Genomic DNA, 24,139 nt, shown 5'->3' on the forward strand with positions numbered 1-24,139 from the left:
CAAGATAAAAATGATGGTTCAAAGCTAATTGAAACACAAGCAGTTCAAAACTTACAATGCATTCTTGTTTTTAGACTAAGGATCGAATACGGCGACCAATGAACGCATTTATGATTTTCTCAAAGCGTCACCGTGCACTAGTGCACCAGAGACATCCAAATCAGGATAATCGTACCGTATCCAAAATATTAGGAGAGTGGTGGTACGCATTGGGCCCAGAGGAAAAGCAAAAGTATCATGATTTGGCATCAGAAGTGAAAGAAGCGCATTTTAAAGCACATCCAGATTGGAAATGGTGCAGTAAAGATAGGCGAAAATCTTCTACAACGAGTTACAAAGGCAGTGATTCTCGGGGAAAATTGAATAGTACTGGAGAAGAGACAGACATGGGACCACCAACGGACGACGTACCATTAACACCAAGAGCCAATGACGAAATTACTGTTCCTGTTTCTACAGTCTATAATGAAGCTCCCCCGATTGAGGTACAATGCATTTTTTATATTAATTTCTTTTACTAATCATATAAAAGCTTCAATACAATTGGTTACATTGCAAACATTATTTATTCAGGTTATTAATCAGTCACACGCGCATCGGATAATGGAAATGCCTGTGCAAATCGAAAACACTGAGCCAGACTTAAAGCAGGACGAAGACGGAAATGTATCAGATGAAGATCAAATGGTAATCTGCGAGGATCCACAACCTGAAATAGATTTGAAATGCAAAGATAAATTAACAGACAGCGACAATGATATACAAGACGAAGATGGTGAAAAGAAATGTTATACACAATCACGATTTTCGCCTGTGAGTGGTCAAAAGAGGGAGACAATGACGATGAAGCAAGAAATTACATGCAGGCCTAAACCAATAAAAGGTTTGTTTTATCACTTGATAGAAAGTAGATGTTATTAATAGGTGTGTATGGTAAAGTAAATGTCTCCGTTTGTTTAGCACGAATACCTTCAACAGGTATAGAAACTACAACGAAGTATCACCACACTTCTATGGATAAAGGAGGAACAGTATCTGTTTTGTCGAGCACGTATCCTTACCACAGTCCTGTCAATCCAACTGGGGTATCCGGTTTTCAACCTACTGGTGGGGCATTCATAACGATGCCAATATCTCCTAAAGTTATTAAGCCGGAGCCGGTAAAAAGTGAACAGCAATACAGTACTCAATACAGTATGAGCAATCTGGTGGCAAGCATTCATGAAAACGGAAGGAATATGCCTAAATTTACGGCTGCTCCGGTATTACATTCTGTAAGTATTATAAGTATAAATAATCAAAGAGAGATGTTTCAAAGTAACATACATACCTAAATGATCCAGACGAGGCAGAGTCGTGTGCACAGTAATGTCTAGTTTTCCTGAAATCCTTCTTTAACAGCTCCTTTTTCTTCAGGCATGTGTGAATATATGGAAAAATTTTGCATTCATCTTGTGATGATTACTAGATTAGCATACTTCATGTGATTAATAGAAAACACAATTATAACGTTTTATTGTACTGCTGTCGTACTTTTCTTAAACTTTGTTGTTAAGCAATTTGCAAACTTATTTTAAAGATTAATAATTATCTAAGAATAAGGTATGAGTAGTTACTGTATAATTGATTAGTGTAATAAGAGTGCTATTCGCACGTGCCTACTTATTTAGCTGCAGCATTGGTCAAATTTTGTTTTTCATTTTGAAACCTGAATTGAGGGAGCAATGAGCATTGCATTTTTATTAAAGGGTTTTATGTAAACACATGCGAATAAACTCGACGATTAAGTTAAAAATATAACGTAAGTGACAGTTTGGTTGAAAATCCATGATGGCTCTGTTTAAACAACAGCAGCCGCTGCAATCCTTAGGCACTATTCTTCGCCCCCTTACTTCAGCTGTCCCTTATCAACAATCGTTCACTGTAACATTGCTCGATAACGATATGGTGGCTGTTTCCAAACCGCAGCAGGGATCGCAGTACCTTGGCCCAACACCGCAACATCCCAGGATGTTCTGTGGCTTTCAAATTCCAATTTCTGGTAAGTTCAAGTCATAAAAAATTTTAAATTCGACCTTGCATTTGATCGTATTTGCTAATTACAGATGCCGGCAATCGTAACATATCTTCACAAGGTTTAGTTTCTGGTAATAAGATGGAGACCCAAAGTGTTATTGTGAGTAAACCTTACTCGGTTTCGACAACTTCCACTACGTCGTCTTACCGAGGAATTGGTCATCCAATAACACGCCTTGCAGAACCTGAAAAAAATGAAAACCAAGTAGGAAGCAATCACGCTCAGTTTTATGGTGAGTCGCAATAACTAGTAAATTACGAGCTTAACATTTAAATTTTCTTTCGTAATGCAATTACGATAACGGAAATTAAAAATCAGTTTATTTTGTTATAGTAACCAATATTAAACCTGATCAAGAGAGGAAAGATACGGTGAACATTCTTTTGCCGACTACAAATGACAAACACAAACAGCCATCTACTCCGCATACTCCTCATACACCGCTTAACAATCATGGTAGTACAGAAATCTCAACCAATAAATCATATTCTATGGATGAAATTCAAAATAATGATATAGGTCCAAGTAAGGGGCCTTTCATGCTTGCTCCAACTCCGGCACAACTTGGTCGAGCACCGTTGCAAAGGAGACAATCAATGGGTATGATTTTGCAATAGTTTTCTTCATGAAAAGAATTCCCATAAGTAATAAAAAATGTTTAGAGAAATATATCTGTCGTTAAATAATGCGAGATATACTAAAAGGATTGTTACATTTGTGTAGCAATGCCTCCCACATCAAATGCAGGAGACCATGGGCCTCTGACGTCTCAGCATTGTGACAATCGTCCACAAATAAGCACATCCCAGACCACAGAACAGATGCAACAACAACAAAATTTCTCAGAATCTCATGCTTCGCCGTCTCCATCCACCAAAAAAGGGTCCTTTTTCAAGAAAAATGTCGAAGATGGAATGGACAGGTATTGATAAATTATTTTAAATAATTATTTTGTGTAATAATTAGCATTTTAGAAATGTCTATATTAAACGTATAATTCTAGAGTACTTGAACAAGTTAATTTCCAAGAAAAATTTTCGTCTCTACCGGAATTCAAACCAGAAGATATACAAAGTCCAAGTGCAATCAGTATAAGCACAGCAAGTTCGTCTGTTCATGGTTCAGTGGTAACGTCTGGCTTACATTCGTCAAATCTACAATCGTCCATGCAAATGCAAAGTTACCGGAAAAAATCTGTACAGGGACCTCATAGGCCTACAAGTAATTATCTCATCGATTTTAAAATAAATATTTCTAACAATATATAGACATATTTCCTAACAATATAATTGTCTTCTTAAATAGTGAATGAGGACGATATCGAGTCAGACACATCCATCTCCGCTACTCCAAAATCAACTTCCAGTGTTAAGTTGACAGGGAACACATTCTTTGGTCCAGATTTCAACGTTGATGCGTACAGAGCTAACAACGATCTTGTAGGAGATGTTGACACCAATTCTCCTAGAACACCAAAGACACCTGGAGGAGGTGCTGGCAATTCGGTCGGAATGGGTAGAAGCGAGAACGAACGTGGTCACAGAAAAGTATTGGAACAACGTCGTCTTCTCGTGATGCAACTATTTCAAGAAAATGGTTATTTCCCTTCAACGCAAGCTACTACAGCTTTCCAAGCGAAACATTCGGATATATTCCCTAATAAGACAAGCTTGCAATTAAAGATCAGAGAAGTAAGGCAGAAATTGAAAGCTAACTCTACACCAATGAGTGCTAACAGTTTGGTTAGTCCATTACCTGTTTCTGAGCCTTCACCTAATGTGACTGGTAATTATTGAATAATTTTGCGATTACAAATACTTAATACTGATATAAGTATTTACGGAAGAACATTTCTTTAGGACCATTGACTGCTCCTCCTACATCGATGGGAGCTCCACATTCACTGCCTGTAAGCAGTAGTGGTAGCTAGCACCCACGTGCCAACTGTGATACTATACATCCCCTTACTCCACAGCACGAGTACATCATTATCCATTAAAAAGGGAAGTTTTTATTGGAAAAATCGTTGATGTAAAAGTTTTCGCGAGTTGTAAAGTGCTGCAAGGCTTTAGTGCAATTCGAACTTTGATGTAACCTGGTGCAGGTAATTTAGACAGGCATATCAAGGTGAGTTGATGTACACATATCAGTAGAATTTTCATATTGTATATAGAAAAAGAAAAAGAGTCAGAGAAATAATCGAGTGTATCTCAACACGGCTGATGTTATGTCGTGTGTTCGGTGGGTATCTGTGTTCTATCGGGTCAATGATATGTATAAATTGTGAAATGTTTGTGTGGTAAAGAATTTAAATGTATTTTAGCAACGATTGCACTCATTAGTGAATTAGAGACTAAAATGTGCAGGCTTAATCGTATTATATTATTTGATAACAGAGTGAAAAGAAAAACGAAACGAATGAGTATAATCATGTAACTGTTTCGAGATAAACAAGAGCTTTCTTCTCTTCGAAGAAAAGACAATACTGTTCTGCATTCTAAATCCAAAGATGATTTATGAAAGGGTAATTAATAGAAATGTGGAAATTATTTTACTACATTATGAAGTCACAATTCATATTTACTTGTACAATTTCGGAAAAAGGAATACGTGACAGATATTTGTACATCGAAACACCTTGGCAGGATTATGGAAGGCCTAAGCCGTTGTTGAACATTGTTAAAAATGTTATTGAAATCCAGGTAGACAAAGAAGAGAGAAAGAGAGAAAAAGTGTGTGTGTGATATAAAACAATGAACTTGCGCGCGTGTGTGTAGGATGTGTATGAGTATGTACTGAGAGAAAGAGGAAGAGAAAATCGTAATTAGAGAGTATTAGAATTAATGAATCATTATAAAATGAAATCAGAGTTTATATACTTTAGTTATACTTTATATATATATATGATATATATACATATTATATGTATACATACATGTATGTATATGTATATGTATATGTATATATATGATACAGATGAAAAGAAGATGAAAATTATAGAATGAGAACTGCGATAAATATTGCACAAAATTTATGTAATGCAGTCAACAGATACGATTATATATATATGTATATATTTATATACATTCATGTATGTAGTATATGTACTTGTATGTATATATACATATATATACTGAGGTATGACTTGGAATGCAAGATACCTGGAGAGTTTAAAGTATCTATGATGCTGTGTCTGAAAAATTTTAAAGACAGAAGCATTCTTTTGGTGATTTATAGATTATAAAGAAAGAAAACAGTAAAGATAAAGAAATCGTGCCATTGTGCGGCGACAAACGGAAGGCAATGCATGCGTAAACAAGTCCCTTGAATAGTAATGAATTACTTGTTAGACAACCACTTGATATAGATAATATCTAATATGTTTCCAATATTCTCGAAAGTACTTATCTACTGTTTTTAGAATCCCGCTCAAGTTCAACGCGTTTGTTTACGTTTTATATAATATTTTAAAATTCATCTGCATGCCTCTTTATTTTTTTTTCGTGGCCAAGTTAGATGTAAGCGGTTTTAAACGGGCCGTATTTTTTTTTTATTTATTTTTTTTGGCCGTGACAAATTTATTTGTTTTTATCTGTTGCTTCGTCGTCTGATGCGTGCGATTTAACTTAGATAAAATATGTTTTCAATTTAAACAATTCAAACACCGAGCTTCGAGGTAGGAACAATGGGAAAATTCAATGTTAACTCTGTCGAACACATTGTTGCGATTCGTATTTTGTTATTACGCTTTTAAATGAATTTGTTGTTTATATTAGACTCATTATCACCATCATTGCTTATAACTGTCGCGTACTGTTGGAAACTGACTGAATTAGATCTAATTGTCAAGGAATTATAAACGTTGACGATCACATACATATTACTTCACGATCATAGGTATAAACCCAGATTTTTTGGTAAATTAAGTTTATAATTACAATCATCTTATATATTACAACATCGATTTATGTCAGTATCTAACAGTACTTTAACTAGATTCACGTATTTAAATTATTTAAAAACTAGTGTGGTCACTATAGTCCCCAGATCTCTAAGATTCTGTGTTTTATGAAATATCTTAGTGATAATTCTTCCTTATAGGTGACCTAACATTTTATAGTCATCCCGAGATTGTCAGAGCATATGTTCATTCTAAAACATACACGTCGAGAATACCCAAGATTACTTTGTTGAATGCATAGCTTGAAGCTACATTTCCAGTAATTTAATTACAGGGGATGTTATAATTTTGTTCGAATTGTATTTTGTTCATGCAAGTTATTTCCTTATCTGAGCAACTAGTTCAAACAACGTTTTTGAAAACTCATTTTACAACTGTAAATTCTTAATAAATTAAATGATTACCATACGAGTTACTGTGAACATCATTCACGTACTCTGTGGCGAAATTTTTATAAATATTATACCTTTCTTGTATCAAGTTTCTTAAAGTTTATTATTTTAAATCAACTATATTCCCTAAAGAAATATTCTAATGTATTTGTTATAAACAATCAATTTCTCAATTATTTATAGCCTTACATATCTTAATAAATTTATTCTTTATCAGGTGACATTAAAAATCACTAATTTTTCGATCTTATTCAATTTTATTTATTCTAATCAGTTTACTGATTCGATTTATTCGTATTTTCAATTACTCATTATTATTCATTATAACAATGTAGAAGGTATAAAGTACTCTTGGAGGTTCTTCATTGCTCCTTTGGCAGGTGTTCCGTATTGATAGACGACAACAATTCGGACAGTACAGGCTGTTAAAAAAAGACGTCTAACAAATGTGAAAAATTGTGGTACTTACGGAACTAAAGAAACAAAATACTTAACCATTACAATTCTTTCACACTAAACAACTATTTTTATATCAATAATGTAACTTATCTACTCGCGTGTACATAAATTATTTTGTAATTTTATTATTTTTAGCTCTTGGAAGCACATGTCAGTACATATTCCTATCGTCGTACTTTGTTTTTATTATACCATCGGAAACTACTGCTTGCTCTAAAAGGATTCAGCGTAGGCATAATTCCTTACTCGAAGGTTGTCTTTTAAATTTCGTTTAGTAGGTACCACGAGGAGACTGCAGATGTTTATATATTTCTGATATCTACTACTCTGCAAAACTACAATAAATCAAGAACTTGAATCAAGTTTAATATTATTTATATGTTATTTTTAATGGAATAAAAATTACTAATACAGAAAATAATTTTCAAACTGATTTCCATTCTTGTGTACATCAATCTCCGATGCTGCAAATTCATATAAACATCCACAGTCGTTCGATCATGCGTAACCATAGCCCGTATCGTCTCTTCGAACATCCTGTATTCTGTTAACTGACGTTTCTATGAACTTTGCTCGTTACAGCTCTCTGTCGAATATGATCATCCTCGGTAATGCGCTCTCTATCAATCATTTTCTTATCGGTTTGCACCTCACGCTCGGTGATGTCGAAGATGTTTTATGCGGTCTTTACGTCGTTCGTTAACCAACCCTGTAAAGAAATATTTCTCCATATTCCACGCCGTTTATTTTAACTCATTTTATCGATACCAATGATCGCTATTTTATGTTACAGAGAAAATAAAAGAAATGTCTGAACAGTTAATCGGCTAAACGCGTTGAACTTCAGCGGGGATTGTTGAATTTGGCTGTAAAATAGACAATGTAATTAGTGATATGTCCATATATGTGTGTATGGATATATGTATATATACATATACATTTATGTACCATGCATATACATGTACATTTATGTACCATGCATATACATGTACATACGATTGTAAAACATGCATATACATGTACATACGATTGTACACATGCATATGCATGTACATACGATTGTACACATGCATATACATATATATATATGTGTGTGTATATATACATATATGAAAAAAAAAATAATAAAAAGCGCACCTTGAAGGGTTTAAAAGTCTCGCGCCACGGCACGCATTATTGTAGTTAGGATAGGAACAATGTCTATTCTACATATTTTGTAAATAGAAGGAAACAAGAAATATATATATATATATACGGATATACACTAACTGAGTACATATAATAAAGCAAAAATAGGGTACATCCGAAGTGGTTAGAGCATAGCGTATTGTAATCTGTAGAGTAAATTATCAATAAGTGAGGAACGAGGCAGGATTTACCGATGCAAAAGCGATCGTCGCATAGAGGTCTGCAGGCCTTCGTGTATAATTGTCATGAACTCTTGCGAGCACGGGACGGTCCCACCACCTCCCTCCAAAGTTAACCCTTTCCCGCAGTGTTAGACTAATTATTATTTGTATATAATATACGATTACATTACTCTCTCTTACCATTTCCCGATTTATTGTTTCTTTTCTTTTTTACGAAAAAGCGTTAAACGCACTGGTGGCAAGCGAATGTCTAACTTAAGAGAAGAGGCGCTTGAAGTTTGTATAGATCTGCTCCTGTGAACGCGCGACACTACCACGAACGAATTCATCTCCCTTCGAGAGCATTGTTTTCCTTTCCGAAAGATATGTACTTATTATGTAAAAAAAAAAAAAGAGAAGAAAAAAAGAACAAGAAAATATAATTTAATCGTTGCATTTGCTCGCTCATCGAACAAGCTTATTAGACAAATACCTTTCAAACGTTATCCGCTAATATCGGTCCCTCTTTTTCTTTTCTCTCGTTCTATTGCGAACAGTACCATTCGATCGAATTTCACGCGTACATATTCATCCATGGTTTGGAACGGTTTTTACAGTGATCAGGTTCTGATCTCAAGTGGTAGGCTCTGCATTAACGGTATAATTCAACATGTTCCCCCTTTTTTTGTAAGTATATCATTTTATTATGGAGAATATTTTATACGTAATATTATAGCTGTTTTATAGCTGTCGCAGCGTTCGTCGCACGAGAATTGTATAAATTCAATTGGAAATTGCATCGTGGAGTTTCCGACGTTTTAATCGTATCGCCAAAAAAGTTGACCGATGCACAGGAAGAGATCTAGCCAGGGATGATCGAGCGTCTCTCTCACTTGCCGCTCCTCAAAGAATCTAACCGAGTATATTAAATTTTGTACTTGTGTAAACTATAGTGAACTATTTTCCAGTATTGATAAGATTTCGATGGATTCTTTAATACTTTCTTCCTCTCTCTCCTCCTCCATCTCCTCTTCTCGTTCTTCTTCTTCTATTTTCTCAACGCATCTTCTTTTTCTTCTTTTCGTCGAAGGAAAAAGAACAAAATGGTGATGAAATATGTTTCGTGATTTAGCAGCCATACATGTGACTGTGATCTAGGAAAACAGAAGTAAAGTAAAGTGGCGGCTACACTACTGACATATTCTTCACCGCGTGTAATTCTCTCTTCCTGGCCCCGTTCCCCTCATTTAAAACCATTCTTCGTGTATAGATAAGTATAAAATCGACCGATCCCTATTGTCAACCCCCCTTCCCCCTTTACGCACCATTTCTACATCTCAAAAGATTTCGACATTATTTCTTTTTTTTAATTATTATTTTTATTATTTACAGTAATGTATTTTTAGTATGTCTTAAGTAGCTATCGTCTATTATAGTCATTTTATTATTTCTTGTTTAATGCTGAAATATTTTTAAAATTGTTATGAATAATTATTATTATTGCTATTATTATTACTATTATTATTATCATCATCATCATTATTATTATTATTATTATTATTATTATTTTTATTATCATTATTATTATTTGTACCATCAGTCACCGAACGATGTTAGACGACAAAAGAAATATTTACCGAGCGTAGGAAAAACTACTACTTAGAAGTGGTTAAAAATGACTCTCTCTGCGTATAAAACGTTACGGTGCATCTTTGTTATTGTACAGCATAGTTGCACTGTACTAGAAAATACGCGTGTAGGTAATCAAGCGTAATTGTAACGAGAAATGAATTACGAATACAGTCGCGCGTTTGACAACTTTAACATACATATACATGTATATATATGGAACGCATACGTTTGTATGGATGTATGTATGTATATATACGTACGGATATGTATTATGTATGTTATATATGTGTGTATACATATACAGGATGTTCCATTTGAAGTTACGCACTCAATCAACTCCTACGCTAAGTTCGTTTGAAAAAAGCGTGTCAAATGAAGCTTACCCTGTTCACCGAAGGGAACATTTTATAATGGTTATAAACTTTTTTCCATGGAATTTATATTGTAAGCATATTTTTCTATGTAACTGGATTTTGTGCATTTCGAAGCAAATTGATTGACCGAAATACTTTGGTCTCCGAAGATCGTCCGAGGTCGTTTAATGCCGTTTAAATTTCACCCTTACCAAATACTGAGAACGAAGACCGAAGAAAGATTAAAAGTCAATAAATTCACCTTGAAATCAGCTATATCCGTTTACATAAAAGAAATATACAGTTTGATTAAATAGAACCACGGTCATCCCTGAAATCTCGGAAGAACGTCCACCTAGCAAACATCGCTGTAAGATGTCCCCTTCGAAACAGGGTAAGTTCCATCCGTCACATATTTTTAAACAAACTGTAGTTTAGGTGATAATTAAGTGGATAACTTCGAATGGGACAACCTGTATATATTAATATATATGTATTCATATATGCCACGTATTGTAGGAAAAAGTAAATAAGGCTGAGGTAATTAAAATCTGTACCAATCCAGGCAGCGCTGTCTGCTGAAGGTTGCATCGAACATTTGAGATCTATTCTTTAAGTCGATATCCTTCGATCGAGTACATTCGCATTAAGTTCTTCTGCTTTATCGTTGAACGGAATCTATATTGATAGTGCGATCTCTCTCTCTCTTGTGTATATATAAAACAATTACGTGAGACCGAATAGAATGTGATTATCACCCCGGTATATATATACATATATACATACATATATCTATATATATACTACATATATGTATACATACTATGTAAATATTGTTCTGCGTACTACGGACATTACATTTCCGAAATTTTAAACATTACAAGAAATGAAATTTCCACGAATAATCAGTTGCTTGTGCGTTCAAATACTCTTTCTTTCACACACTGTCTTCTTCAACGTTTCACTCGAAACGATCCCAAATACTAACAAAGAATAACCGCAGTCTCGATGTTCGGTTCCGCGAGTAGATCACCCCCGATAATCTCGCGTGTTTTTAACCAAACGGGTACGAGCTAAACCGTGTGTGTGTGTGTGTGCGTGTGTGTGTGTGTGTGTGTTTGTGGTACGTTTTACGATCGATCACAGTGTCTAATACGCCGCACAGTTTTGCTTGAACCTCCGGAATCAATCCGTTAACCCTTCGAGTACAAAAAAATATAGCAGATATATAGTGTGTAAAAATTTGTTTACTCGCTGTAGAAGATAATCGAGCAATTACTCAGACCATTTGTCAAATAAAATGATATAAACGTCATCGAATTTGACCCGAGTTTTGCTGTATCGATCTTTTGCTGGATCCGCATACACGTCCACACGAAACTCGAAGCGTTAATTGCGTAGAAACTGCAAAACGAGACTAATAACGACGCGTTTATAATCTGGAACGAATAACACAGACACGGGGGACATGACTTGTGACACGGAACATTCGGTTAGATTTCATTCGCAGTGGCAAGTGTTGGCTGATTTGATTTCTTTTCGAAGTTCAACTCGAACGAAACCTCGAGGACGCTACGTGTTCTATAAAAATCGTCTTGAAATTGGTCTACAGATTAGAAGTAACGTCGTTGTCGTTCCTTAATGGTCTCATTTGAACTCGCACGCGTAAAATATACGAGACCAGAGCGTCCAGTATATTTAACTCCAATAGAAATTGGAGTTAAATATATAATTGGAATTATATTATATTTATATATAATTGGAATTATATTATATTTATATATAATTGGAATTATATTATATTTATATATATAATTGGAATTATATTATATTTATATATATAATTGGAATTATATTATATTTATATATAATTGGAATTATATTATATATTTATATATAATTGGAATTATATTATATTTATATATAATTGGAATTATATTATATTTATATATAATTGGAATTATATTATATTTATATATAATTGGAATTATATTATATATTTATATATAATTGGAATTATATTATATATTTATATATAATTGGAATTATATTATATTTATATATAATTGGAATTATATTATATTTATATATAATTGGAATTATATTATATTTATATATATAATTGGAATTATATTATATTTATATATAATTGGAATTATATTATATTTATATATATAATTGGAATTATATTATATTTATATATATAATTGGAATTATATTATATTTATATATATAATTGGAATTATATTATATTTATATATAATTGGAATTATATTATATTTATATATATAATTGGAATTATATTATATTTATATATAATTGGAATTATATTATATTTATATATAATTGGAATTATATTATATTTATATATAATTGGAATTATATTATATTTATATATAATTGGAAATATATTATATTTATATATAATTGGAATTATATTATATTTATATATATAATTGGAATTATATTATATTTATATATAATTGGAATTATATTATATTTATATATAATTGGAATTATATTATATTTATATATATAATTGGAATTATATTATATTTATATATAATTGGAATTATATTATATTTATATATAATTGGAATTATATTATATTTATATATATAATTGGAATTATATTATATTTATATATAATTAGAATTATATTATATTTATATATAATTGGAATTATATTATATTTATATATAATTGGAAATATAATTGAAATTGGATCGCTCATAGAAATGAGCGAACAGATTTTTCTTTCACATAGGACATCGATCGGTCCGTCTTAGACAACGTTTCGATTTGTATTGGCTCTCCAATAGATCTGTTCATTGAATGCACTGATTTTTGTACATGATATATTACGTGTTACCGATACGTGGATTGTAAATATGCGGTGATGTGCAGACGGTTGGTCGTGATTGGCAGATTTTAACTCCGACGCCCTTACACGAGAACCAGTTGTTGGACCAAATTGCTGCTGCGGCCGTTCTGACTTACAAATGCGTTACATTTTTAAAGTTCCACGTGATGAAGGCATTAATAAAGTAGGGGTAGTACCGTGTTGCCTCGATAGCACTGTGACATGTGCAACGGGCGCACACGCCTTGCTTCGCGACATGGGCGAGAAAGAAACGAAATTTTGTGTCGATGTCTATGAAAAAAATACATATCCATTTCGAGGAGGTGTGTGCATGCATATAAAGTCTAATAACACAAAAATGTCCAAGCAATTTAGAATTCTACTAATTTTAACCGTCTTCTCGTATATTTATTTGTTGATTTAGTAAACCTTGCATCGCTCTTCGCCTTTATTAAGCACTACCTACGAAGTGTTAAAGGTGAGACTTATTTTTATAAACGACACGTCGCAACCAGTATTTTCATGTTAATGTGATTTGCGTTTCTCCGTTCTTTGTTAATGAATATTAATGTAAGTTGGTATACTTTTAGCCAAAGTGATATCGTATGCAGATTAGATATGTGGTACATTACAATATTATCTCTAATAAAAAAGGTTCATCGAAAAACTGATAATTAATTATCAGTTATCATTATTTTTATTATCAATTTAAATTGATCGATAATTGCTTGTGGAATTGCAGGCATCTTTTACAATAAATTGAAAAGGGAAAAGGTAGATCTTTCTCCCTGTTACCATATCTAATCTGTAACTCAGAAGAACGTCCAAATTGTTATAGCTGTTTTATAATTTCTTGATATTCTAACAGATACCTCGGATCTTTGTGTAGCAGTTGCAATAACGCTTAAACGATTCTTGAATTTACGATTTCATCTTATTCTAAAGAAAATTCGACGTGTAACGAAAAGATCCAAATTCTTGTCTTTTATTATGATTATATTTATTCGTTAGAATCGTGCAATGTCACACAGCGTCCACTCCAATGTTTCCGACAGATGTGTTAAACATTCGTTCATCGAAGCTTCTCAACGAACTCGATTTCCTTCGTATAAAGCGCTAAAAGCGAATCTTACTTTCCAGTGTTATAAACCTTAAATTTGCAACCCTTTGCGGTAAATTGTATAATTCGACGGAGACGCTACTACCCTTGTCTCCCGAATCACAAGTTGGGTAGAAAAAAGGCGAGAATCATTAGAGTGCTCTGCGGAGGCAGCTACTGTAATAAACAATAACGTTGAAACAATAACGTGACGCGTAACGTTACTCGTACACTGTACATTCTCTATAGTAAATAATTTTGTAACGTTTCACTGTATAATTTCGAGCGACGGTATAGCCGAATAGAATCGCAAGGGGTTACTATTTGTACGTATATAATATTTCTAACAAAAGTCCATGGCTGTATTTGTCTTTGAGAAGAAACAGAGAACAAAGTATACACGTCGACGTTCTCAGCTGAACGCCATTGTAGTCCAGTAAGACGTCGTGTTTCGACGATCATTCGTTTCTTTGTACACGGTCCGGCAGACGATGGATTGACAGACGATTCTATTCGCTTTTTAGGGGCTTCGTATACGCATACACGAGAGAAATAAATCTTAGCGATAAGACACACACAGAATATCCATCGGATAGGTCTATTTAACACGAGACGCCGTTTCATTGTGATGAACTCAGTGTCAAATTCAGATTTATTATAATTTTAATACAAGTTGTAAGATAATGTATACCAATGGTATAATATTTATAGAATTATAAATATTATAATAGGTATAGTATTACTGTTATAAATAAAGTATTGTGTTAGCGTTTGTATTAAGATTATAATAAAAAGAAAACATTTGCTGATCAATCGGGAAGAAGTCCGTCGTCACAGTTGACAAGAAGCTTCTCGATACGAAGGGGATGATGCTTCGACGAACAGAATTGCCCGAATAACCGAAAATTTCTTGGCGAATGGTATCCGACATAATCATTGAGATTTGGAAAATATCTTGCCACGTAAGATTTATTCACTAGTCGAAAACAAACACCACTCGGACATTCGAGGCTCCAATTTAACGGATGAAAAATTATGGCACCCGTAATTTATGAACTGTTCATTTTCATTTTGTGTGACTGCGTAAAATTTGCGAAGAAAATGTGAGCTGTCTTCTAACAAAACATTTAAGTATATCACACGATCGATCATCGAGGACTGTCGAAAGAAAAAACCCGCAGAGCTAAACGATACAATGGAGACATTTATCAGAAAATCGATATGAAATTTATATTCGAGGTAGTTATTTAAAGAAATCTTGTTACTAGTTTTTTGTGTCTGTTGACATTCATTCCGAGATAGTAAAAATAACTTTCAATCTTGAGGACGAGACAAGGAGAACAGGTTCGTCCCAATTCTCATGTTTTAAAATTATGTTAAAGTATCATTTGTCCCTTCATCTTTAAATATTGCAAATTTCAATTTTGAAAGATAAATTATAATTAAAGTTGTAAGTCGTAACGAGACTTCATAAACCAACGTGAATATTTACTTTTTAATCTCGCCGAATTGGATTATGAATTTTTCCAATTAGTTTGCAAATAATATCGCATATTTAAATATATTTGATATCTTGCAAGTTAAATATTTTTCGGAACACTAATTAGTTCATAACTTTTATTAATCGAAGGTCCGAATACCCTTAACAAAGAGTTTAAGTTAACTCCGATATTCGCTCTTATGGAAACCCCGAAACTCTAAAAAATATTTGCATTGTTTAAGAATAATAAATGAAAGAGTGTGAGTTTACATTAATTAAAATTGAATTCGATTGGGCTCTATTGGTGATTCGAGGCTTGTTGTAGTTTGCTCATAAAATAGATTACATTTCGGCTGAAATGGACCAGAGGTAAGTTTCCCGGAAAAATAAGAATTAAATTCTTCATATGGTTTATTCGACTTTCTGTTAAAATCTTCGTCCCATATCCTTTTCTGTTGCGTCGATTAATTAGTTCAAAGACGTTACTTTAAGTGCACGTAGGATGGGTTTCAAATAAGGATGCGGTCTAACAAGTAAGTAATCATAATTAAAACATTCACAGTCGCTGACGGAATATTTACATTTTTGGATAAACTATAACTTGACATAACTAGATATGTACTGATGTGACTGCGATATCTTGTTATACTTTCACTACGAATTAAAACTCTCCTAATTTATAATTGTTAATATTATTTCTATAAATTCGAACGATGAGATTATGCTAGTACCAGCTGTAAAAAATGAAAATCCATACACATAGTCACTGTAATGTATTAGCTGTTTTGATCGAAGTTCATTATTCACTACCACATTTCTGCTATTACATCACCACATTGATTTTCGTAATAGAACAATTAGGAGCATGACTTTTTAAACATTCGCAACAACAACGCAAAAACGATAAAAAAATAATTGGTAAACTTCACTTGAAACGTTACTGTATCTAATTATTTTTAATTCCACGTTTGTTTTTAATATCAGTTTCATCATTTTACGTTACAAATTATCAAATATGTTGCGAATACAATCATTGTCAGGATTTTGAATAATTCGAAAATGTATCCAAAAGTGGGTGATCTCAGAATGATGTGTGGATAGTCTCACCTGGCAAGAAACGTTCACTTTGACAATTTCGGTTATTCGTACAGCTCTGAGAGTTCTTGTTCTCTCTTCTAAAGTGAATTTAATGTATATCGGAGACGCGCTGAGATATTTTCAGCGTAGTGCACAAAGACATGTTATTCGAACATACACACGGAAATGCATTGTTCTCGGGGAAAACGTTACTTAAGGGCCTCTGTACATTAATATTATTACCATTAACCACTATTGTATGTAAGGTTGCACAAGAAAAGAACAAGAAAAATCTTAGCAGATTATCAATTACGAATTTCCAGAAAGCAGATAAATATAAAATATTATTCATAAGAAATATTCTTCATGAAGCATAATTAAAGAATGGCATATATATTATATACTGATGTCTAATTATAAAATAATGAACAAGAGTTATCAAATAAAATGTTGTAATCTGTGTTGACAATCGCCGACGTTCTGAATTCTGCAAACAACCATCGAACTGTTGTAACAGCACAGTTCGAGGATATTTGTAATAGTAATATGGAAGGACAGGCAACGATTAACTATTGTTATAATCTTCCAGATTGTAAGCATAACGCAGGGGGCGAGACTGCTTCTTCGAAGAATGTCGAAAATGGTATTTAACGAGACACATTGTAAAATTGAAGCAAGCTACTGATTGTTTGATTGTATTATTTATATTTTATTATCACGGTGCTGAGAATATAATGTTGTTTCAGAGAAGTGTGGAATCTGAATCTGTAAGTAATTCGGTTAATTGCTTCGAGAATAGGAAAACAAACGTTCGCGGAAACAGGCAGATATGCAGAACGTACACATTTATTATAAACATAAATGTATACAATCGATTTTCATGTTTGTTGGAGGAGAGACGTTATCAATGAGTTTTTTGGTTTTTTGTCGGAAGATATTTAAATTTTGTTAAATGTTCAGGCATTCTTTTTTATACATAATGCACGTAATATAAATAAATACAACAAAATACATGGATATGATGTGTATAGATTCTTCTTATATATATTTCGAACTTTCGAGCTACATTGGTTTGAAATAAAAAGAGAGAGTGCTGGGTCTCCAAAGTTAATATTGATGTGAATATTTCGATACTGTCGAAACCAGTATAGTGTGGCAAACTTATAGACTGAATTATAATGAAAGAATACTTATTGTTAGACAGGAAATTATATAATAATTTTCATCTAACTAAGCGAAGCTTATAGTACGCCCATCCTCTGTTCTGACTACGTTTTGAAAAAATATTTGCACTCATCAAATGAATTCAGTAATATGTTTAATAATTGTATTGAATTATATCAGTTTTGCACGTTCTTTCACGTCCCCACGTTTCCTATTGAAAGATTTGATTTGATTTACGTAGATCGACTCATATAATTATATTACAAGAAAAGTCAGTAATTACAATTTAGAATACGTTGTGCAATTGCAACTATTATAAAAATCAATAAACAACAGTAAAAAGAATGTTCACTGTTTTAATCAAATGTCATTTACACAACGGTGACGTGAAGCATTTAAGTTTACCTATACAAAAGTGGGGTAAAATATAATATCTTTATTACTAAAAACAATATATTAAATGAATATTGCATATTATACATAGAAACAGCTTACTTTATTCTCGTTGCTTTATGTACAAGAGAAAGAGGGCGAATACAGCAAATTATGTGTATGTATGTGTCTGTATATCACAAAGAACATCGTTCTTCCTATGTTGTTCCACATTTGCAAATTTATATATTTTTACAATTATAGATTACATAAATTGGCCACAAAATTGATATTTAATTGCAGTTACAGATCCGATATTTCTTTTACATAATACTTCAATCTATGAATTCTATCATTACTATCATTTTTACGGTACAGAAAAATAGAAGATATAATATATATTTACATGTATTAATAAAAATCATTCAATTCTAAGTCTTAGTTGAAATTTTTAGATTATTTTGTTATATGGTGTAACAAAGCATATAATAAATTTACATATACAATATAGAAAATATATATTTTGCAATTGCACTATTCTCTCTTTAAACTAAATAAATTATTTCTAAATTAAATATATAACCATTTTTTAAAATATTACTTTTCGTTAAAAATTATTAAACAAAATTTCAATTCACACAGTGTTATTAATTACAAGCATTACCAACTATTTAAGATAGTATCAAGAATACAATTGATCTTCAATCAATTTCAAGTGATTTCACCAATCAGAATATATTTTGACATGTTATGAAGGTTTAACTTTACTTAATTCTTCTGCAGTAAAGCGTAATACTGTAGAAATAGCATTCAACATATGCCGTTTGCTAGAAATATCATTGGTAGTCAGATAATTTATAAAAACATTCTTCAAATATTCGAGATTGGCGCCTTCTCTGGATTTGCAAGCTTCAAGTCTAAAACAGTGGAAAAATATTTGTATGTATTATTTGCTGTAACTTTCGAAACATTATAATGAAGGCGATTAATTTTGCAAAATAATTTAGAATTTACCTAGCAATCTGAGCTTGCAAAGCTTTCATCTCCTCTTTTTGTTTCTCTTTCGTATGAACCATTTCCCTTTGCTTTTCCCTCAGACTAGCTTCCAATTCTAGAACCTTTTTCCTAGAAGCCGAGACTTGCACTTCTTTCCTTGCTAATTCCTGACTATAATGTAATATTGGAGGGCTATCATTTGTTAATAATCCTGTTACTAAATCAGATGCAGTTTCTCCTTGAACTTCATATTTTGGCATATCTACTTTGCTTTCTATAAAAGGATTTTCTTTTTTTGGTAGTAACGCATGAAATGATGTTTTCAAAGTTAAAATTTCTTTATCCTTTTCCTCGATTAACGCCATTGAACGTTCTCGTTGGCGTAATAATTGTTGTTCCAACGAAGATATTTTATTGCGATATTCGTTGTCTTTTTGCAAAAACATGTGTTCCAATTTTGCTCGTTCTTCTTGAATATACTGCAATAACAACTTTCTTAATGTTATTTTATACACGTAGAAACAATAATTTGAAGCATATATCAGAGACATGACGAAAATTTACCTTTTGTTGTTGATCTAACTTCAGTTGTAATTCCGTTTCTTTATTCATAAGCTCGTTGTTTAATATACGTACTCTTTCTTCTAAATTGCTGCTGTGTGCTTTCAAAATATGTAACTGTGTTCTATTATTTTTGTCGTGTGTCATCATATTTTGAGTTTGAATATTGTGAGACATATTTGAAGCATTGTATTTAGATATATCCTGTTTATAATCATCAAATTCTTGTAGCAGGATTTCATATTTTTCTTTATAATCGTGAATCTGTTGTTTGTCATATAAACCTAAACTATTTAGTAATGCTAAAAATATGATGTGTACATTAGATCTTTTAATTTAATAATACCTATTTTTAGATTTAACATGTACTCACATTTAACATGTACTGATTCACTCTTTTTGTTATCCAAATCTAGCAGTTTGGTATATAAGCTTTTTATTTTAGATATGATATCATCAGGTTCATTGTTAATAGAAAGACAATCATTGCGTTCACAATCTTGTAAACTAATTAATCGGTCTTTTAACTTTTGAATAGCTTGTTGATCTTGCTGTCTGAGTTTATCATATCCTCCAACGATTTCAGAAAGTTCAGCCAATCTTGCTTCTAAGCCTGTTACTCTGGTTTCATGAGTCATTGCTAATACTCTGGCTCGTTGTTCTGCAGCAGTAGCTCGTTTTTGCTCCTAAACAATGAACTAATAACTTAATTCATTTCCAAAAAAGAAACATGTGCAAAATTTAAGATCTTTATAAATTACTTCATGTATCGCATTTAGATGTTGTTTCTTCATAAGAGCCATTTCAGATTGAAGTGACAATAAAATTGGTGGCGTTTCTTTAGCTGCTTCTTCAGCCTGTTTGAGCTTATTTCTCATAATTTCCAATTCAGCTTCTAGTATTTTACATTGGGTTTTGTTTGCAAATTGACTTTTTAATTGCGCTTCCAACTGTTCTTTGTATCGACGCTCGTCATACAATAACTTTTGAAGTTCCCTAAAGAGAAAAGGAGGTAGTACTAGTTCAAAGATCTCTTTTTGAAGAAAGATATTTTTTAAAGTTGTATCTTTTTGTATATTTACTTTTTCTATATATGTATCACATACTTTAACATTTTAGCGTGATCTGCTTGTTCTTTTTCCTTTTCATGACGTTCCATAATTAATTTACATTTTATATGTTCAACTTCTGAATAATTTGAAGTTTGTGCTTTTCTTAATTTTTCTTTCAAATCTTTGATTATTTTCTCACACTGCAAAGATGCTTACTCATTACAGATGTTCAATAGATAGTAAAGGACATTGTAAACTTACTTCATCTTTCTCGCTTCTCAATTGTTTCTTATCCATTTGAAAATTTGCTTCCATTTTAGATTTCTCTGATGAAAGAGTAGCTAAAGAATTCATTAAAGTTTCTAACTGATTTTTTAATTCTTCTACTGTTTCTGTCTCTACAGTATCTGTCTGAATTTCTCGTGACTGAAACATTTTCTTAATATCAAACATGTTAATATCAAACAAATTATTGAAATGATAAAATGTTATATATTATTACTTGCAAATTAGATGACTTATTATCTGTTATATGTGGAGCTATAGATTTCTGTGATTCCGCATTTTCAGCACTTTCTTCTTCAGGAAAGACATTTGATATATTTACATTTTTAAATGAATAATTTGGAAGACTTTTACTGATTGATAGATAACATACCTTCTCCATTTCCTGCAGATGTTACTCCAATTACTTTCTCTTTGTTAATATCTTCCATTATGTCCCAATAAATTATAAATTAAAAATGTCCTAAGAAAAAATTAATTTTATTGTTTAAAATATCATACGTTTAAAACTCGTTTTATTAAATTATCTAAAATATAACATTCAACAAAAATATAGAAAACATTTTTTAAAAAATAATGCAACATTTGCATAGTAACAATTTCGTGGTAAATAATAATTTAAATTTTGACAAATTATAATCCAGAAATTCGCACACTATTTTTGATAGATATATTAAGTATTGTCCATAAAATCTATTAGAATGTTACCTGTTAATAGTTAGTATCTTAAATTGTGTTTGTTTACAGCTTCAATAATCAGAATTTTGTTGTTGTTAATAATTTCCTAAAAGACAAAGAAAATATGAATTTACTGAATAACTTAATTTACTTTAGTAACTAAATATTCATAACAAAGAAAACAGAATTTCATTCTGATTTAAAAGAAGTGAATAACACATATGTTTGGTAGATTCTAATTAAAAACTTGCATTACAAGTCTGACTTGTTAGTATATGGCAAGTGATTAATGTCTTTCTTTCCAATGCCTAAAATATCAAGATCCTAGATAACAATTTTATAATTACACTTATTACATCTATAGATAGACCACAGCTTTAATATCATTTTGAATTTTCTTTTAACTGAATTTAGCTCTTCTTTTATAACTGTAGAAATATATTTGAATATGTATCGTTTTAATCAAAATATGTTATACCTTAAATTCTTACACAAGCCCTTGTTTATTGAGGATTTATCTCTAAACTTATTAATAATGTTCTATGAATGTCTTCTACACACAAGTAAACATATTTTTCTATGAAAGATACACTATACATCAACATTGTTATAAAAAGTTACTTACGATCTCCATATTTATTTCATAATACAATTTTAATTGGAACAAAAGATTTGTGTTCCTTTAGCTGATTAAATGTTAAAACAAAGTATTATTTTAATCAGAAGCATATTAATAAGTTACGATTTTTACTTATATAAAATAATATATAAAATAATACAGCAGAATAATAAATCAAACATAAAAGTTTGTCATGCAATAAAATATTTCATACAATACTATTATAAACATGTTTATTTGAAAAAGTTTTAAATATTATAAATGGCAGAATGTTAAACATTCATAATATAATAATCAATTACACGATTTGTTAGTTTTCTTGTATTTGAAATTTTATTAAAAATCATTAGACGTCATTTAACTGATTTAATTCATTAGATTTTATTGGAGATTCTACTTCTATAGTTACAGGTCCACTGTTTTGTATATTAACTTCCATCATTGCTCCAAATTTACCATCTGCAGAAAGTAATTAAATGAACAAACATATTACTTTCAAAAGACAAATAGTTAACAATGCTTTTCAATTATACTGCAATATAATGATATAACATTATGATGCAATATTGTTGTAAGGAATTATCTATTTCTATTAGATGATTATTACCTTTGACTAATTCTGGTTTATAATTTTTACCAAGTTCAGCAAGAAAATTGTTGTAAAACGGTTCTGACTCTTGTGCAGGCATAGCCCTGTGGAAATCTAATCTATTTCCCTTTAGATTATGGTATAGCGTAAATTGACTAATACATAATATTTCGTATTGTTTATCCATAACATTGGCACCCCATCTTTTATCATTATTGTCATCAAAGATTTTAGTATTCAATATTTTTTTTACTCTAAGACAAATAACAATTTTTTTTATTTCATTAGATATAACTACACCTTATAACATATGATTACTACGATATAAGGTAATGTCATATATTACATATATTTTATATCCTCCAATGTGTCATCTCTTTTTATACCAATTAAGATGCAGAGACCATTTCCAATGCTATTAACAATTTCACCATTAACTGAAAAATTATGCTGTAACTATATTAACGCTGTATAAGATATATTATTGTTACTGTATAAGCAGGTATTTTTTTAAATTACGAATGTAAGCAGATGTTTTCAAACAAATATATTCTGATTTTACTCACGCCGCATAAAAAATCAGACTAAAAAAATAAATTATACAAAATATTTTACATAAGTTTTTGTTCCCTATTACAGTATTGTTTAAAATACTTTAGAAATTAGAAAAGCGAAAGTACTTATTGTCATGATAATTTATAGAAAATACTACATACTGTAAAATATTCTTCTATTTTTCGAAGGCAGTAACATTTAATTTTCTTCTGATCTTTACTTATTTTTTAATGGATGATAATTTAGTTAATAAAATAAAACATGCATAACCTAATCATTACCTGATACACTAGCTTTTGTCACTCGTTGAATTACAGCTTTCATATTGAAAGTGACGTCGCCCCTTATATCGCGGGAACGATTGTAATTGTCAGCGTAACGCTGTGAACTAATTTTTTATGTGTAAATATTCGTTTTTAAATAAAATACGCTATGTCTACATCCGCTAGTAATACTCGACAAACGAACCAATAGGAGAGTCACTAGTCGCTACATACACTCAGAAAGCTTATTTCCGTGTATAGAC

At 31.5% G+C, this 24,139-nt stretch overlaps 3 protein-coding genes across 16 annotated transcripts in view; 1 reads left to right on the plus strand and 2 right to left on the minus strand.

Annotated features, from left to right (window-relative positions):
- cic (Putative transcription factor capicua) overlaps positions 1-11,543 on the plus strand; it is a 132,111-nt gene extending 120,568 nt beyond the window's left edge. For 8 of the 11 annotated variants that reach the window (XM_033474770.2, XM_076527095.1, XM_033474769.2 and 5 more), the window contains 10 exons: positions 75-485; positions 574-883; positions 961-1,274; positions 1,852-2,041; positions 2,106-2,309; positions 2,411-2,677; positions 2,801-2,999; positions 3,081-3,298; positions 3,383-3,862; positions 3,937-11,543. In XM_033474770.2, the coding sequence (XP_033330661.2) occupies positions 75-485; positions 574-883; positions 961-1,274; positions 1,852-2,041; positions 2,106-2,309; positions 2,411-2,677; positions 2,801-2,999; positions 3,081-3,298; positions 3,383-3,862; positions 3,937-4,007 (2,664 nt within the window). In that variant the 3' untranslated portion in view covers positions 4,008-11,543. The remainder of the gene's footprint in view (positions 1-74; positions 486-573; positions 884-960; positions 1,275-1,851; positions 2,042-2,105; positions 2,310-2,410; positions 2,678-2,800; positions 3,000-3,080; positions 3,299-3,382; positions 3,863-3,936) is intronic. The other 3 variants (XM_033474775.2, XM_033474776.2, XM_033474774.2) reach the window with 3 other exon arrangements.
- A 6,837-nt stretch (positions 11,544-18,380) lies between these two features.
- GCC88 (GRIP and coiled-coil domain containing 88 kDa) lies at positions 18,381-23,881 on the minus strand. Its single transcript, XM_076527185.1, has 11 exons — positions 23,775-23,881; positions 21,881-21,956; positions 21,546-21,635; positions 21,390-21,466; positions 21,149-21,313; positions 20,942-21,087; positions 20,597-20,831; positions 20,209-20,521; positions 19,839-20,137; positions 19,293-19,753; positions 18,381-19,195 (listed from the first exon to the last, which is right to left on the minus strand). The coding sequence occupies exons 3-11, from the start codon at positions 21,601-21,603 to the stop codon at positions 19,027-19,029; spliced, it is 1,923 nt and encodes a 640-aa protein (XP_076383300.1). The 5' UTR covers positions 21,604-21,635; positions 21,881-21,956; positions 23,775-23,881; the 3' UTR covers positions 18,381-19,026.
- On the minus strand, positions 22,686-24,091 carry Dtd (D-aminoacyl-tRNA deacylase). Of its 4 annotated transcripts, none has more exons than XM_076527189.1 (4): positions 23,895-24,086; positions 23,405-23,495; positions 23,077-23,312; positions 22,686-22,928 (listed from the first exon to the last, which is right to left on the minus strand). In XM_076527189.1, exons 1-4 carry the CDS (start codon positions 23,935-23,937, stop codon positions 22,816-22,818), a joined length of 483 nt encoding a protein of 160 aa, XP_076383304.1. In that variant the 5' UTR covers positions 23,938-24,086; the 3' UTR covers positions 22,686-22,815. The 4 variants fall into 4 exon arrangements, with proteins under 4 accessions (XP_076383304.1, XP_076383305.1, XP_076383306.1 ...); XM_076527190.1 differs by having other exon boundaries at positions 23,405-23,514; positions 23,895-24,079; XM_076527191.1 differs by lacking the exon at positions 23,405-23,495 and having other exon boundaries at positions 23,895-24,079.
- Between the last annotated feature and the right edge of the window lie 48 nt (positions 24,092-24,139).

This window comes from Megalopta genalis, chromosome 17, assembly GCF_051020955.1.
Source record: "Megalopta genalis isolate 19385.01 chromosome 17, iyMegGena1_principal, whole genome shotgun sequence".
NCBI classification, from domain to species: domain Eukaryota; kingdom Metazoa; phylum Arthropoda; class Insecta; order Hymenoptera; family Halictidae; genus Megalopta; species Megalopta genalis.